The sequence below is a fragment of the Thalassophryne amazonica genome, chromosome 5 (assembly GCF_902500255.1).
Source record: "Thalassophryne amazonica chromosome 5, fThaAma1.1, whole genome shotgun sequence".
Taxonomy (NCBI): Eukaryota; Metazoa; Chordata; class Actinopteri; order Batrachoidiformes; family Batrachoididae; genus Thalassophryne; species Thalassophryne amazonica.
In genome coordinates this window covers 105,212,608-105,229,490 of record NC_047107.1, presented here as the reverse complement: position 1 = coordinate 105,229,490, position 16,883 = coordinate 105,212,608, and the positions used below count along the sequence as shown (strand labels likewise).

The 16,883-nt window shown below is 41.6% G+C and overlaps 1 protein-coding gene across 1 annotated transcript in view; it reads right to left on the bottom strand.

Annotated features, from left to right (window-relative positions):
- Nucleotides 1-16,193, bottom strand: part of loxl2b (lysyl oxidase-like 2b) — a 119,646-nt gene extending 103,453 nt beyond the window's left edge. The window contains 4 exon segments of the mRNA XM_034171028.1: nt 131-306; nt 5,475-5,652; nt 5,654-5,837; nt 16,050-16,193. Of these exon segments, the coding sequence (XP_034026919.1) occupies nt 131-306; nt 5,475-5,652; nt 5,654-5,837; nt 16,050-16,186 (675 nt within the window). The 5' untranslated portion in view covers nt 16,187-16,193.
- Between the last annotated feature and the right edge of the window lie 690 nt (nt 16,194-16,883).

The following is a 16,883-nucleotide window of genomic DNA, read 5'->3' as shown; positions in this document are numbered from 1 at the left end:
AATTCAAGAAGAATCCTGAAAATTCTCATGCCTATAGAGCAACATTATGGAAGCTGCAAATTAAACGTTCTGACAAACCAACTGTTTCATGACACTTGCCTCGATGCGTCTGTGTGTCATCAAGGCTTACCTCCACGTGGTTGGGCAGGGTGTTGACAAATTTAAATCCTGGGATCCTCTTGTCACTGCACAGCACTCCCACATCTTCGCTGTGTTTACAGTCTGAAACCCCAATCCCATTGGAGGGGCAGAGCGCCAAGGTTTTCTCTTTGCCAGTGCAGTGGAGATTGTCAAACCAGACAGGTCCTGATGAAACAAAAGAAGTTCAGCTCATGGTGGATGGATCGGTGTATCCACAGAGAGGAATTATTCCATTTAGAGGAGACCAGACTGTGAAAATTACAACAAACATACATGCTTGCCAAAGGGAGAAGAGGTTACAGCCCAAAACAAGTGGAGGCAAACATACAAACAACAAAGAGTGTGCAAGATCAGACAGATGGAAAAGAAAGAACTTGGAAGACTTAGAATATAGAGTCAGATGTTGTAAAAGGAGTAAAGGGGTCTCACAGCTGACCAGACACCACGAGGCTGCAGGCACACCCAGAGAGTCCAATAGTCCAATAGCTGCAGAGGAACCCAGGTGCCACAGATGGACTTCAAGGCCCCATGAGCCACCCTCTCTCTGCGCATATGTGCAGTTACAATTTTTTTATTTATTCATTTATTTGATTAGACAGAACTTTATTAATCCCTTGGGAAGACTCACTAAGGGAAATTGAGGTTCTGGCAGCATTGGATAGCAACACACAGAGTATAAAAAGTAAAAGTAAAAATAAATATAAATATGAAAAATACTGCTTGCTGCTGACTTACTGGATTCTGTTGTTCCTCTCCTTCCCGTCCTCTGTCTTACTGTTACTCCTCCCCCTGAGTGTGGAGTTGTACAGTCTGATGACCTGAGGGACAAAGGAGTTTTTCAGTCTGTTGGTCCTGCACTTGGGAAGGAGCAATCTGTGGCTGAAGAGGCTCCTCTGGTTGCTGATGACGGTGTGCAGAGGGTGACTGGCATCGTCCAAAATGTCCAGCAGTTTGTCCAGTGGTCTCTTCTCTGCCACCGTCACCAGAGAGTCCAGCTTCATGCCAACCACAGAGCCAGCCCACCTGATCAGTTTGCCCAGCCTGGATATGTCCTTCTTGAATGTGCTGCCCCCCCATAACAGCACGGTGTAAAAGAGGACCCTGGTTACTACGGATTGGTAAACATCCACAGGAGTTTCCTGCAGATGTTAAATGACTGCAGCTTCCTCAGAAAGTAAAGCCCGCTCTGTCCCTTTCTGTACAGGTGGTTGGTGTGGGTTGTCCAGTCCAGTTTGCTGTCCAGCCACAGCCCGAGGTACTTGTAGGAATCCACAGCCATCAGCTCAGCTCCCTCAATCAGAACCGGTCATGGTCTTGGTCTGGACTTCCCAAAGTCAATGACCAGCTCCTTGGTCATCGAGGTGTTGAGCTGTACATGGTTTGTGTGGCACCAGGCAGCAAAATCCTTCACTAGGCTCCTGTACTCCTCCTCTCTGTCATCCCTGATGCATCCAACAATGGCTGTGTCATCTGCAAACATCTGGACATGACACAGCTCAGAGTTGTAGCAGATGTTCAAGGTGTACAGAGTGAAGAGAAAAGGGGCCAGCACTGTGCCCTGGGGTGCTCCGGTGCTGCTAATCACAGTGTCAGACAGGGGTCCACTCACATCATGAAAATTCAGTAAGGTATATCTTATATATTATATTCCAATCCTAAAGTGGAACTATACCAGTATACAAAGGTATATCTAAATATCTAAAAAGGAAGATTAAAATAGGAGAGTAGAAAAGAGTAGAGTAGAGCCACTTAGGTGCCTGGTCTTGAGAACCAGGGATGGTAATGTTCAGTTTGTCGTGAAGCACAAGGGGTCCGGGAAGAGAATCCTCACTGTGCCACGTCCCTTATCCGGGTGAGTGGGCTCGGTGTAGCATGTAGAGCAGTGATTTGCACCCTTTTTATATTTACAAAATCCTGCGGCACACCACCAACCAAAATAATATTATAATACTATTACCTCTGGTTTTGCGCAAAACCCAATTATCGCAATAGAAAATTGATACAGAAAACACCGCATTTTGAAAATCCTCAAGCATTAGTATTATTACACAACTCTGGAAGAACGTTTGGCTTTTGTGAGTGGAGAAACTGGGAATGGTGCAACATTTTATTTTTATCTTCATTTTACATACAGTCCCAACTTTTTCTGATTTGTGGTTGTTTCTGTTGCATTTCTAAAATTGTTTCTCCTCATCAGTCACGTTTTGTGCTTAAACACTGCACTAAGCTCAAGACTGAACAAATAAATACCTTTGGAAAATACGTTCAGAGTTCTCACCTGCTTTTTGTGATCTGTGCGTCTGAACATTGTTTTTTTTTTTGTGGCTCAGTTCATTCATATATTCTTATTTTTTAAATATGTTTTTAAAGATATTTGACCGTTTATTTCATCTCATGATCTCATAAATTCAGCATATGACGCGCACATGGTGTGAACAGGACGGTAACGGCAGAATCACACCTTTAGAGAAAGTTCAGAGAGAAGTAAAGGCAACTTCACGTTTTCGTTTTTTTAACATGTTCACTCGGGTTAAAATCCTCTCTCTGCTCTGCGCTCGCTGCGCACTGAACGTGTCGCGCCTGCATTCAGGAATCTCCCTCACCCACCCCCTCCTTCGCAGTCTGCAGCCTGTTAACTCTGCGCGTGCGCACACACAGGCACAGACACACACACCGACAGCTCCGCATTTTAGACGGCTTTTGAAGAAGACGGCACTGTTTTAATCGGCCGTCAGCCTCCTTGTTATTGTCCCGCCTTAAGACGAGAGCGAGGCTGCAGCACGTTTGACGTCAGATTCTGTCGTTTTATGCTTTGTGGATAAAATAAATAATTCACGGTAATCGCGAATATGAAAAATAATCGCGAATATGAAAAATACCCACGGTGCCCCTGATGATCGATCACGGCACCCCGGTTGAGAATCACTGATGTAGAGAATGGCATCCTCCACACTAGCACATGCCCGGTAAGCAACAACAGACAGTCCTGGGTGTGTTGCACCTGGTGTTTGATTTTTACATTGATCGTGGGCTGTCGTGCACAATGAGTATGCATAAAGCCATACACAATACATGTGGCTGGTGTAAAGGTGTGGATAGAAGTCATTAACATATTCCTTTTTTGCTAATACTTTTTCTCTGTAGACATTTTAAAGGTACAGTGTGCAGGATTTTGTGTGATCTAGTGGTGAGGTTACAGATTGCAACATGGCATTGCAAGTCACGATTATGTTTCCCTTCACGTTTTTGTTTCCTTGGAGATGGGGTTTATGCTCCCTTGCCTTCATTTGTCATAAACAAGTATGATCCTCTATTTCCCCAAAAAATGAGGGGCTAAAACTTGTTAGCCTGAACTAGCAACCAGTAGACAGTGTATTGGAGAGCTACCACTGCTTCCTCTTGTTTTTTCCTTCAGCCTTGTGGTTGCACTACAAGACGTATAGTGCAGCAGATAAGAGAATATTTAGAGGGGAATCCTGCAAATGGTGATAAAAGCATCAAATTTGGCAGAAATACTCCTCAGACAATCCTCTTTAGAAAAAACCAATTGGCCACTTGAATTTTCAATCAGTGGTCAGGTAGGGGTCAATTGAAGAATTACACAGAGGTCAAAATTAAAACATGCTCCAATCATATTGAAAAATATTCCACATTATTTGCCTGATCATAAAGATTCCAAAAAGGTATAGTTTGGACTATCTGTGACTGAATTCTATGGAGTTATGGGATAAAAACAGCAACAATGGTGACAAAGGTGAGTGTCATTTTGTACAGGGGTCAAAAGTTAAAGTTGCTCTAATTTTGGTAATAAGTGATGCAAATTACTAGTTGAGTTAACACGGTTTTAAAAAGGAATAGTTTGGACCATGTATCATCCTTACTTATCACGTTATGGGGTAACATATGTCACATGTCATAGAATCCAATAGACGTAGACCTTGTTTGACCTTTACTTTGGAGACCAAGCATTCAACACTGTCAAAACTATTCCATTTATTAATCCTATTAGCTCAACCAATAATTTGCATCACTTTTTACCAAAATTGGAGCAACTTTAACTTTTGACCCCTGTACAAAATGACACTGACCGTTGTCACCATTCTTGCTGTTTTTATCCCATAACTCCATAGAATTCAGTCACAGATAGTCCAAACTATACCTTTTTGGAATCTTTATGATCAGGCAAATAATGTGGATATTTTTCAATATGATTGGAGCATCTTTTAATTTTGACCTCTGTGTAATTCTTCAATTGACCCCTACCTGACCACTGATTGAAAAGTCAAATGGAAAATTGGTTTGTTCAAAAGAGGAGTGTCTAAGGAGTATTTCTGCCGAATCTGATGCTTTTATCACCATTTGAATGATTGTTTCACTTACCTGCTGCACTAGTAAAAGGTATTGAACGCATGTCCATTTTGGGCCTCCTGGTGGTCTCCAAGAGGGGGGCGCACAAAGGGGTTATTCAAAATGTATGAAATACATTGATACATTGTTGTAGATAATTAAAAACAAATGAATAGATGGTTGTGAATGCTATATTCCATTTCTGCCAATAAACACCAAGAAATCCTACACGCTACAGCTTTAACATAGACTACTGGACATGGAATTATGGTCACCTGCAGGTACACCTGCAATCCAGTGGATCCATGATAAAGAATTTGAAGGTTACTCCACTTACTCTAATTACAGGACCATCAATGAGTCCTGTATTGTGTTTTTGTTAAACCTTCCTAATTTTGGAAGATCTGATTTGTGCACATGCTGCCTTCCTTGGATGTGGCAGCTATTTCTTAGCTTCTCCTCCAGAATCAAAATTAGCCAAGGCCACCATGGTCCTGTACTTTTAAACTGTCAAGTAGTTTAACACAGTTGCAGATACAGAAGAGCATAATCAGCCATTACTTTATAGATCGGAACAGATTAATTATTATTATCACCATCCTTTGTTTGTTTAAATGTGTTAAAAATGTTTTAAATATATCTCGGTGTGTCAGTGTGTGAAAGTCCCATTGGCTGGAGAAGGCCAAGGACACGTCCGTGTTTCACCTGTCTTCCGCAGATAGATGGTTACTTTTGAGAGGTGTTGAAGGACTGGCCATCTGTCTGGGTGGTTCTATCCAGAATTATTCTGTAACATCATTGTTTCCAGCAAATATTGCATTACACGTTGTTGACCGTTCGATCTCTAAGCAGTCCGGATTGTCATGTTTGTTACGGTCAGATCCATGACATCTACCCGTCACTTGTGTCAATCCAACCCCAAGAATACAGCATGATTCAGTTGGATTATGGCATCAGTCTGGCCCCCCCATTCCGGCAAATACCACCTACCTTGTCCTTTCCATATTTAGACGACGGTGACCAAGAGATGGCTTCCACATAGCCCAGCTCTCGGCACACCACCTGAGCGGCGTGGATAGTGAAGTCGTCATCACACACTGTACCCCCATTCGCCATTGTAAAAAAACCTCCACGCGTCCCTCGTTTGTGTTTCCTCTTGTCTCCCCGCCAATCTCAGCTGGATCCTGGGTGTGTCCGGCATCAGCTGCGGAGGGGTGTAGTGCTCCTGTTGCATCTCGATGTAGCCCGGCGGGTAGCCGAGGTGCTCATACTGGGTCAGGACAAGTTCTAATAGTGCCAACAGAACGACTATGCAGCAGGGCATGTACTGAGTCGGTGACATTTTGAAACTGATGAGAAAGAGACAAAGGAAAGAAGACTTCAGAAAACACCTCGGCAACACTCACATTTTGATACTTCCTGACTACTGCAAAATGTGAGTATATCAAACATTAAAATATAATCAGTCATGAGCAAATCTGATATAATACACATTACAGCTTGTTAATATCTTCTACTTTCTCCTTGTAAAATTAAATGGTTGTAAATGGTTGTTGAAGGGGTTTAAAGGTGTGGCATAATTTCACTTTTTCATGTCCGATACAATACCAATACTGGAACAAGCCAGTATCTGCTGATGCCGATCTGATATATTTTTCCCAATTCTGAAAAGAACTAATCTGTTAATAAATGCATTTTTCTGGCTGTACTTTGCTAACCAAATTATCAAACATCAACTCAAATATGAAACAAATGTTCTATTCCCCTCAAGGAAAACATACATAGCCCACAACATGACACCAAGACATACAATATAAACTCATTGTGGTTCAACAAATTGTGGCAAATCTATTGAAACAACAGTTAGTGATGTATAAGGTACCATTTCGTACAGCACATGATGTCTTTTTATTGAAACAGAGACTATAACAAGTTCCAAAATACAGGTGTTTCAAAGGTTTTGAAACATTCCGAACACTATTAGAGTTTGGCATCACTAATTTGCAGTAACAGCAACAAGTTAAGTATCATCCCCCGCCACACATCTATCTATTCTGTAATTCCGGTTATTTTTCCTGTTCTGTTGTTACATTCCCATCCATCCATTATCCATTTAAATGCTGCGTGGGCATCATGTTTCTCCCCAAGGTTTCCAACGTCAAGTGTTAGCTGACAATTTCTAAAAATGTGTTGTTGTTTTTTCCATGTTAATTCATTTATTTTCTGAGCGTTCTTTAAAGCCAGGTTATTTGTTCATTACCACCACATTAAATTTACTGCTTTAATTTTGAAAAGCATCTCACCGAAAAACAGAATTATCTGATGTTTTGTCATCGGTGTGTCTGTATAGTAAAGTGTGCCTGCTGACGTTGACGGGAAGAAAAGTAAGTGACTGGTCATGGCCACGTCACTGCCAGTTTACTTTCGCGTCAGGTTGGTGTGAAAATCTATGGCTGTCGGTGCATTTTACATTTGATCTTGAATTGCAGATTTAATTATTTGTTGTGAATTTCTTATATTTCTGTTGTTAGGACCTTAGTGTGGCCTTCAACTATTCAGAGGGTTTGGATATATCACCCGGGAGTGATATAAAACAAAATTCGCAACAGCAGGACAGGCATCTCGTCCTGCCAACACGAAGTTGGACGATGGAAAAATGATCCCACACAATGGTCAGATGTTCAATGAATATTCTGATATTTATTCCTACCTCATAGACACACCCGGTATTTTTTTTTATTTTATATCATTTATGCCACGTATGCATTGTGAATTGCTGCTAGTCTACTCCAGGAGGAGCCAGCTGCTGATTATTTCACCCCATAGTAGAGGTGGGCGATACTGGGAATTTCGGTATTGATCCGATACCAAGTAAATACAGGCCCAGTATCGCCGATATCGATACAGATACCGATACTTTTTTCATATTTAAGCTTCACAGATCCAAAAGATTCAAAAGACCTAGGATAGAATTTCACCAAACAACAAAATACTTTATTATCACAATCAACATTTTTGTTTAAAAAATATCAATCACAACACAACTTAAAACAAAATCTCCTGAGGTAGAGGGCTGACTCAATGAGAGGGCTGAGGTGGGCGGGCCAGGCTGAGCTTACCTGCATGGCTGTTGGCTGGTGCCTCTGAGCCACGTGACGGCGCAACAACAAAAGACCAGAGGGGGGAGGGTGTGCTGCTCCGTGTTGTGTGACACAGTGCAGTGCTGCTCTTACAGACAGAGAGTAGACTTTGCTGAATCTGCATGCTCAGCAGTCAGTGCGTGCGGGAGAGAAAAAAGCTTGAGTATTGATCTTTTTACACGAGGATCATTCAATATCATACCAGCGCTGGTATCAATATTATCAATAATTAGGATTGATCCGCCCACCTCTACCCCATAGTAACACATGATCGATGTAACACATAATCCTCTTGGTGTTCATGACGGATTTTAATATTCTTTCTCGTTTTGTTGGTACAACCACTGCTTCACATTGCTGGGCATTAAAGAAACAAAACAGTGGTGAAAATGAAAAAACTCGCATCAACTTACATTGTCCGCTATGGACTGTCTTCACACCAGCCGCTGTTGCTAAGATCTCACAGGCAGAGTTCCTGGAGTCAATATTGTTTAATTAGCACCTGGCTGATAAGGGCACAAGGTTTGTGGTCATTTCTTTTCATATCACATTTCGTGCATAGCTCAAATTGTGTTGTTTTTTATAGTTTCATGCAGTTTTACGATTCTGTGTTTTAGCTAGCAGTAGCAGGGATGCTAATTAGCATCTTAACCGGTTCAGGTTAAAGGAGTCACTTATTAGATTTTTTTTTTTTAATGCAAGAGATTTATTTGTGTGTTTAGATTAGCTTAAAATATAGGTTGATTTTAGGTTAAATAGGTTGAAAAGTGATTTTTCTATAACAGTTAAAAAATACATAATTTTATTTGGGTGAATATTGTGGGCTATGGTATAGTAGGTAGGTTCATTGCGGTGAAAGAGGATATTTTTATTTAGTTTTTGTCTACACTTATAGCTCTTTACAGTGTGTTCAAGTGTTCACAAGGCTCATGAAAATAAACACCGTGGACCATCAGTTAAAGAGTCTGACCATCATTCAGCCGGGGACGCTACACCACAGATGTTCTTAATTTACATAATCCATCAAGCAAGTTGCAGACATGGACTATAAAATATTACACATGCACAACAGAGTTGCTTTTTTGATTGATCTGGTGCATCATAATTCATCATCGTATCATCACTTCCTCCTCATCTGATCTTTTTTTCCCCCCAGTGTGTCACGAGAACATTTTTATTGTGCTCTGTTGTTGCCTCCACAAAGTTGAGATGGACTAACTCACCCATCCAAGCATCTGTTTGGTAAGTTATTAGTTTTTGTGTCATGAGCCTATTCACAAACATACCTTGGTGGAGGTTTAAAAAAATAATAAAACAATAAAAATAAATTACCACCCAACTCAAAAGCAAATGAGCTTCCAATCAAATGTTACAAGGTGCACAAACATCTGCCACCAGATGCTGGATCTTGCAGCCCTGGGATTTTTACCTTCCTTGTTGTAACGTGGCAGCAGTTACACAAGCTAGGAACAAAACACACATTTTTGGGAACGAACAGCTGGAATGAAGCCTCTGGCTCTGCTTACAGAGTGTAAATCCCAGCACTAATGTTATCATTACAAGATCACTGCAGTGTGCAGCCAGCACGGCAAATGGAAGAAAAAAAATAAAATAAAATAAAAGCTTTGTCTCATGGAAACCATAAAGAAAGCAACTTCATGTGATTGCTGACATGTTCCAGTTTGCATAAATAAAGAGTCTCTTTTTATTTGTTTCTGCAGACACTTGGGGACAAATGATCAAACAGGATGACGTGTGCAGGATGCGCTGTGTTTCCTTTGCTTCAAGCAACAAGAAGAACATGTCAACAAGTTCACTGAACCAGAGGTCGCTGAAATTTGAAACGGATGCTGCTTTTGTTTGAGGAAACTAGAGGGACACTCAGTAGAGCGCATTTCTTTGCAGGAGGCCCTTGATGTACATTAACCCCAACCTGTATTCCAGCTCTTTGCTCATTTGCATGATTTTTATTTTATTGATGTCCGTGCATTGGTTGTTTAGGAGAAATGACCAAAAGTGAAAAACATTCCCTCAGTCCCCTATGGATCTGTGTTTGGAACAAAATTTAAATTATAATAGAAGGTATATGAGGGCTGTCCGTAAAGTATAGGTCCTTTTTATTTTTTTCTAAAACTATATGGATTTCATTCATATGTTTTTACGTCAGACATGCTTGAACCCTCGTGCGCATGCGTGAGTTTTTCCACGCCTGTCGGTGATGTCATTCGCCTGTGAGCACTCCTTGTGGGAGGAGTCGTCCAGCCCCTCGTCGGCTCGCAGCCGCCGCGACGCTCCGCCACAGGAAAAACACCTCTGTTGGAAGCCTTGAGGACAAGTTGGAACATCTCCAGCTGATAAACAATTTCTCATATACTCACTCCACTGAAAGCCATCAAAAGCCGCCTGGATTTTACAAATGGTTATCAACACGGAGTGTTTTTTCCTGTGCCGCCGCACCAGTCGGCTGCGTCCCGACGCGCGGACCGTCCGCACTTCTTTCATTAAAAAATCTCCTTTAACAGTGGAATATCCGATAAAATGCTGAAACCGACTTCTTCTGAAACTTCTCTGTTCTCTCACAACGTCCTGGATCAATAGAGCCTGAAATGTGGGAGGTTTTTAAGCTTGAACAGGCTGATGACGCCGCCTGAGAGCGCTGCACGACGTCTCGCACCGTGAAAAGTCCTTAAAGCGACAGAATCACCTCAAAATCTCTCATCAGCTGTTAAAATTTTCACTGAAAACCACTTAATTTTTCGAACCGTGTCCACTTCGATGTGTCTCACAGGTTAGAAAAAATTTTGATCAAACAAGCGCCAGTCTTCAGCAACATTCTCAGACAAAGGAATTTCCGACGAGGGCTGACGACTCCTCCCACGGAGTGCTCACAGGCGCATGACGTCACCGACAGGCATGGAAAAAACTCCACGCATGCGCACGAGGGTTCAAGCATGTCTGACGTAAAACATATGAATGAAATCCATATAGTTTTTGAAAAAAAATAAAAAGGACCTATACTTACAGGACAGCCCTCGTATATATGCAGGTTCTGCTCTGTTATTGGTGCCACTCAATCATGAAAATGTAACTATTCTACAATTTACAAGTATATAATGTATAAGTATATATGTATGTATGTATGTATGTATGTATGTATGTATGTATAAGACTGTCCACAATAAAAGGCCACTCTGAAAGGTGCAGTTTTGTTTTATTGGGGGGATACCAGTCAGTATCTGGTGTGACCACCATTGCCTCATGCAGTGCAACACATCTCCTTCGCAGAGTTGATCAGGTTGTCAATTGTGGCCTGTGGAATGTTGGTCCACTCCTCTTCAATGGCTGTGCGAAGTTGCTGGATATTGGCAGGAACTGGTACACGCTGTCGTATACGCCGGTCCAGAGCATCCCAAACATGCTCAATGGGTGACATGTCCGGTGAGTATGCCGGCCATGCAAGAACTGGGACATTTTCAGCTTCCAAGAATTGTGTACAGATCCTTGCAACATGGGGCCGTGCATTATCCTGCTGCAACATGAGGTGATGTTCTTGGATGTATGGCACAACAATGGGCCTCAGGATCTCGTCACGGTATCTCTGTGCATTCAAAATGCCATCAATAAATGTACCTGTGTTCTTCGTCCATAACAGACGCCTGCCCATACCATAACCCCACCGCCACCATGGGCCACTCGATCCACAACACTGACATCAGAAAACCGCTCACCCACACGACGCCACACACGCTGTCTGCCATCTGCCCTGAACAGTGTGAACCGAGATTCATCCATGAAGAGAACACCTCTCTAACGTGCCAAACGCCAGCGAATGTGAGCATTTGCCCACTCAAGTCGGTTACGACGACGAACTGGAGTCAGGTCGAGACCCCGATGAGGACGACGAGCATGCAGATGAGCTTCCCTGAGACGGTTTCTGACAGTTTGTGCAGAAATTCTTTGGTTATGCAAACCGATTGTTTCAGCAGCTGTCCGAGTGGCTGGTCTCAGACGATCTTGGAGGTGAACATGCTGGATGTGGAGGTCCTGGGCTGGTGTGGTTACACGTGGTCTGCGGTTGTGAGGCTGGTTGGATGTACTGCCAAATTCTCTGAAACGCCTTTGGAGACGGCTTATGGTAGAGAAATGAACATTCAGTACACGAGCAACAGAGTGGCCTTTTATTGTGGGCAGTCTAAGGCACACATGTGCACTAATCATGGTGTCTAATCAGCATCTTGATATGGCACAACTGTGAGGTGGGATGGATTATCTCAGCAAAGGAGAAGTGCTCACTATCACAGATTTAGACTGGTTTGTGAACAATATTTGAGGGAAATGGTGATATTGTGTATGTGGAAAAAGTTTTAGATCTTTGAGTTCATCTCATACAAAATGGGCGCAAAACCAAAAGTGTTGCGTTTATATTTTTGTTGACCAGGACAGACTGACTGACACACTTTAAATTTGTACCGACAATGTTTTTGTTTTCCAGCTTTCTTTGAGTAAGTTACAATTTTAAATGTTTTCCACAGCAGCTTTTGAAAGGTAGTTAATCATGACTGAAAAAACATTACTGCTGTTCCAAATATAGTATGTGTGGGGTCCCCCCTCCCACGCACTTGGATATGAATTTGAAATAAATCGTGTTTTATATTCAGGGTCCAGACATTTACATGTCATACACATGCTCAACAGCAGGTGGAGCCAAATACCAGAAACTAGCTTAAAGTGGTGAATAACAAAGAGACAGTGATCACCCTGAGGGTGCCTCAAAAATGTGGTAGGTTAACCATTAACCGAGGAAAAGATGTAAACTATCATTTTACTGTGATAAGCGCAGCAGAGCCATCAAACAACTCTGAAGCAGCCAAGCAATACAGTGTGGAAAGACCATCTTAATGTTAACAGACAGAAAAGCCTATAATGGCCCTAAAAGCATTAGCTTGTTAGCACAGCCTTGAGAAAACACATGAGGGGTGGTCAATAAAATGGGCTTTTATTGGCATCACATTCAAGTAAAAGCCATTTCTTTCTTCTTTTTTAAAAAAGGAAGACAATTTCTTGAGAATTTTTTTTTTCCCGCAAATGTCTTGATAGGGGTGGGTCATCTTTTAAGTAGGGTCATGTTATATTCAGAGCAGTAGAGTACTCCACAAATGCCCAATTCCCTGTTTCTCTGCTCTTAATTAAGTTGACATACAGATGGGGTGCTGTTATGCCAAGGTGTGACTGGCATGGAATTCAACAAGACATACTATATAATATAGTCTTGCATCTGCCTTGAAATGTTGTTAAATTTAGGTAGACCCAAAGCCAACCATCTATCAGTTTATTTTCTGAACCTGCATATTGCAGTAGGTGATTTGGTGTGGACAGGGGAGGGCTTGAACTTAGGGTGAGAGGTGGCTTATACCCTGGACAGGATAGGGCTGCCACTGACAGACAAACATGTTCATGCTCTCACTCACACCTATGGGACATTTAGAGTCACCAATTCACCAAAACTGTATGTCTTTGAAAGCAGGAGGAAGCACGGTGTCGCTGACCCGAACGGTTCCCCCCCTAAAAACTTGGTCCACCCTGTCTTCACTGCGAATGCATCATTTTGGACCACAGCAGTACACCTGATGGGCCTTTCAAACTGAATACTTTAGGCCAATCCGTCAACGTGTTCCAATCCGTCGACGCATCCGACGTCGCTTCGGAAGCGGCAAGGGGGCAGAGATTGCGGCCACATCACACTCTGGCCGTTTCCACAACCTGAAAAAAAGTTCAGCGATCGCCATATTGAATTTGAGTCACCTGAACCACAAAAAAGCTTTAAAAAACAGCAGTCGAACAATTCTTCCAGCAGGGAGAAGCTTTTTTCCAGCTACTTTTTGGAGTGACACCGACCGAGGGAGGACCGACGACTTGATCGAACTGCGACAGTGGGCCGACCCGCATGGAGAAGCCGGCCTTCAGGCATCATCACTGGGCAGACCAAGGCAGGCAGCTGGGGTGATGGAGCAAACCCACTCAGTCCGAAATCTCCCACTTTTTGGATATATGCGAAGTCCCAGTTTGCCCAACGGAGTTTTGTTCTGCAGCTTTACTGAGGTGAGAATAATGTAAAATAAAACGTGACGTTTACTGAACTGCTGTGAAGGTTTAATGATCGGCTAACGTTACAGTAGCCTTTTAGCACAGTTGATCTGAGTGAATGCTTTAATTTATAAATGGTTCAGTCTTTTTTATTTTTACCAAATAAAGCTACAGCTTTTTTCAGACACCACAAAAGCTCAACTTTAAATAACTTATTTTTTCCGGCGTTTTTTTCCATCGTTTTTTTTGCCGTTTTCCCCCCTTTTTTTGTGTATAAACTGTTTAGTGTTTCTTTATTTTAAAGAAATATTTTTATTTGATCCAATCAGGAACATTTGCTGTGCAGACAACCAAACTTCCACCGATGAGCTGAACTCCATGAAGTCCAGTCGAAAGAAAACATCTCTGCTCTTCAAAATAGGACAAAAGTGTCTTCAGCAACACCACCAGAGTTCAAAGCTGCAGAAGAGACCTTCATCTGGTCCCGAGAATCCAGCAGAACATCACCTGCTTCTAAATAAAAAGATCTTTCAACAGCAACTATTTAATTATTTTTTAAAAAGCTGTTTCATTTTATATTTTAACTATAAATGAACGGATCATTAAAAATGTCCACGAATCAAAGTCAAAAGACATTTGCACAAGTAGAAGCTCTCCACTTATTGTGCTCAAATTCATATTTTAGAAATTACTCTGTCCTGATAACATTAATGCAATTACATATTTTGGCAAAATTACAAGTTGAAATGACCATTAAAAAAATGTATCATGAGGTTTATGTCACAGAAATCCTACTTTACAATCACACTGCCGTCATTGTTAAATTATTTCCTGTTGCATTTATAATAAAAATTTGTATTTATTTACAGTGTCTGTTTTTCTGGTTGAAATGAGATATAAATAATCTACCAGACTTAAAAAATGTACAAATTTCCATGTTATTTTGTCTAAAAATAAATGTCTGAGGTTCCTTTTGTCAGTTTAGCTCAGCTTTTGATGCGACGCATCTGACACATCTAAAAAGCAACGCGTGTCACTGAAAATAATGCTTTTTAGACCACTTTTTGACGCATTTGACATATTCAGCATGAAACGCCCATGACTCTTTACACCCAAAGCAATCAAGGAAATAATGTGATTATAACCATCAGATGACAAAGTAAAACCTCTTAAATCATTCTAAAGTCAGTTTTAAGCCGAAACGAGGCGATAATCGGAAAATCGCTACTGACGCTCCAAAATGACGTGGGCGCAGCAGCAGCTCGTCAGACTCAGACGTGCTGCTGCAGCGCTTTGATCACTTCCTCTGTCTTTTATGATGAAATAATGCTGATTTTATGTGGAAATGATTGTTGCACGAAAGCTTCAGATATCTGTCACTGAGATAGATGATGACCGGAGTGCAGTTTGAAGCAGAAAAGAAGTGATAATCAGCGAACCGAGGCTGGTGACGCATGTGCAGAGAGGCAGGGCGGACCGAGTTGTTTTAGGGCGGACCGTTCGGTTTTACTCCAATAAGAGTTGATTTTACACTATGTTGAGTTGATTTACCACTGTGATAGAGTATATTTAACTCTATTTAGACTGGAACCATATGTTATCCCAGCAGAGTATATTTTACTCCGCAAAATTTCCTGTGCAGTCAAATAAATAAATAATAAACAAATGGTAAGCCATGTGGTGGGCTGTATTATTCCAGTTTGCAGGCTAAATTTGGCACTCACGCCACCAGTTTGAGACCACTGCAAAAACAGAACAAAGAGCCTGAATAATCTATGTGACAGATTATTGTACTGTATTCTTACAACTGATAAGTAATTGATCAACTAAGTAAAGATGAGAGATATTTTTACAATCAGTTGTCTGGTTGCAGTTTGTCACATAGGACGATTTTCTGTTTTATAATCACGGTAAATGAAAGTTGTCATGTTTTGGACCCACTGCAGAGAAAAACAGTAATGTGAAGGTGTCACCCTGGAAAACCACAATGTGCTTTTTTATCAATTTAATCTCATTTCACGCATGAAATAATAACAACATAATAATAATAATCAACAGCTTCTTTGTTAAAAATGATCAGGAACTGGCAGCACAATAGAAATGCAAAATCAAAACTTTGCCCATAATTCTCAACTTTAGGAAAGAAAGAAAAAATACAAACATGAGTTTGTAAAACAGTGTAAAAGTTTAAACCTCGAAGAAATGTCCAGATTTTTCCAGATGTTTCAAATCACAGAAAGCATTAAAGTCCCAGGATCTTAAACAAACAAAACATTCAAACCATCACATCATGCAAACAAAGTTCTACCTTTTTTTTAAAAATTTCTCCACACTTACTTTGTGACAGAAGCTTGACTCTGATGCTGCAGACTGAATAAAGACTGATCACACTCCGTGGAACGTTCACTCCCTCTGTGGAAAAGGTGGATCCCAGCCGCAGTGGAAACGCCCACTGAGGGCCACGATGACTTCATCCACAGAGGAGCGGATCCTGCAGACATTTAGGGGAGACTGGGACTGAGTGTCACACTTTTTTAAAAGTAAATCTTAGTTCAGTAGGTTTGCAGAGTTCAACAAATACACGCACAGTCCTGTCAATGACGGTGCTGCAGAGCTCCTCAAAGCACTGTTCCCACCGAATAATGAAGGATGAATAATAATACAATAACATGCTTTTGGAGGGCGGTATGCATTTTCAGAGGCCTGACAAACCGCCCTCCGAAAGCATGTTATTTACATTATTATCACTTTTTACTGAGATACACAACACGTAACGCGTACATAAAAAGGCGGCTCACTTAACTTTTGTCGTGTCAGCTGAGCTAGCTGGCGCGCGCTGCTCTCCAATTTAGCCAGTGCGTCCTCATCAAGCTGGCTGCTTTAGCTGCGCTGTTCATTATCGTACTATCCATGAGAAAATCATCCAGATTATCCATATTGGAACCAAAACACACTTCTCAGCTTTTCATCTTTTCCTCTATGGACAGTTCTTGGGCTGCACGCGCGCTATGATGTCGTTTACATACAGCGGGCAGGTATAGCCAGATACCATCGACGCAAAAATGCGATACCGGCCTAGCAATGGCCCGGTAAAGTGATAATAATGAGCCACGTAGCTTTTTTTTTTTTTTTTTTTTTTTGGTATGAGTCCAGTTATTCAACAATTGCAGG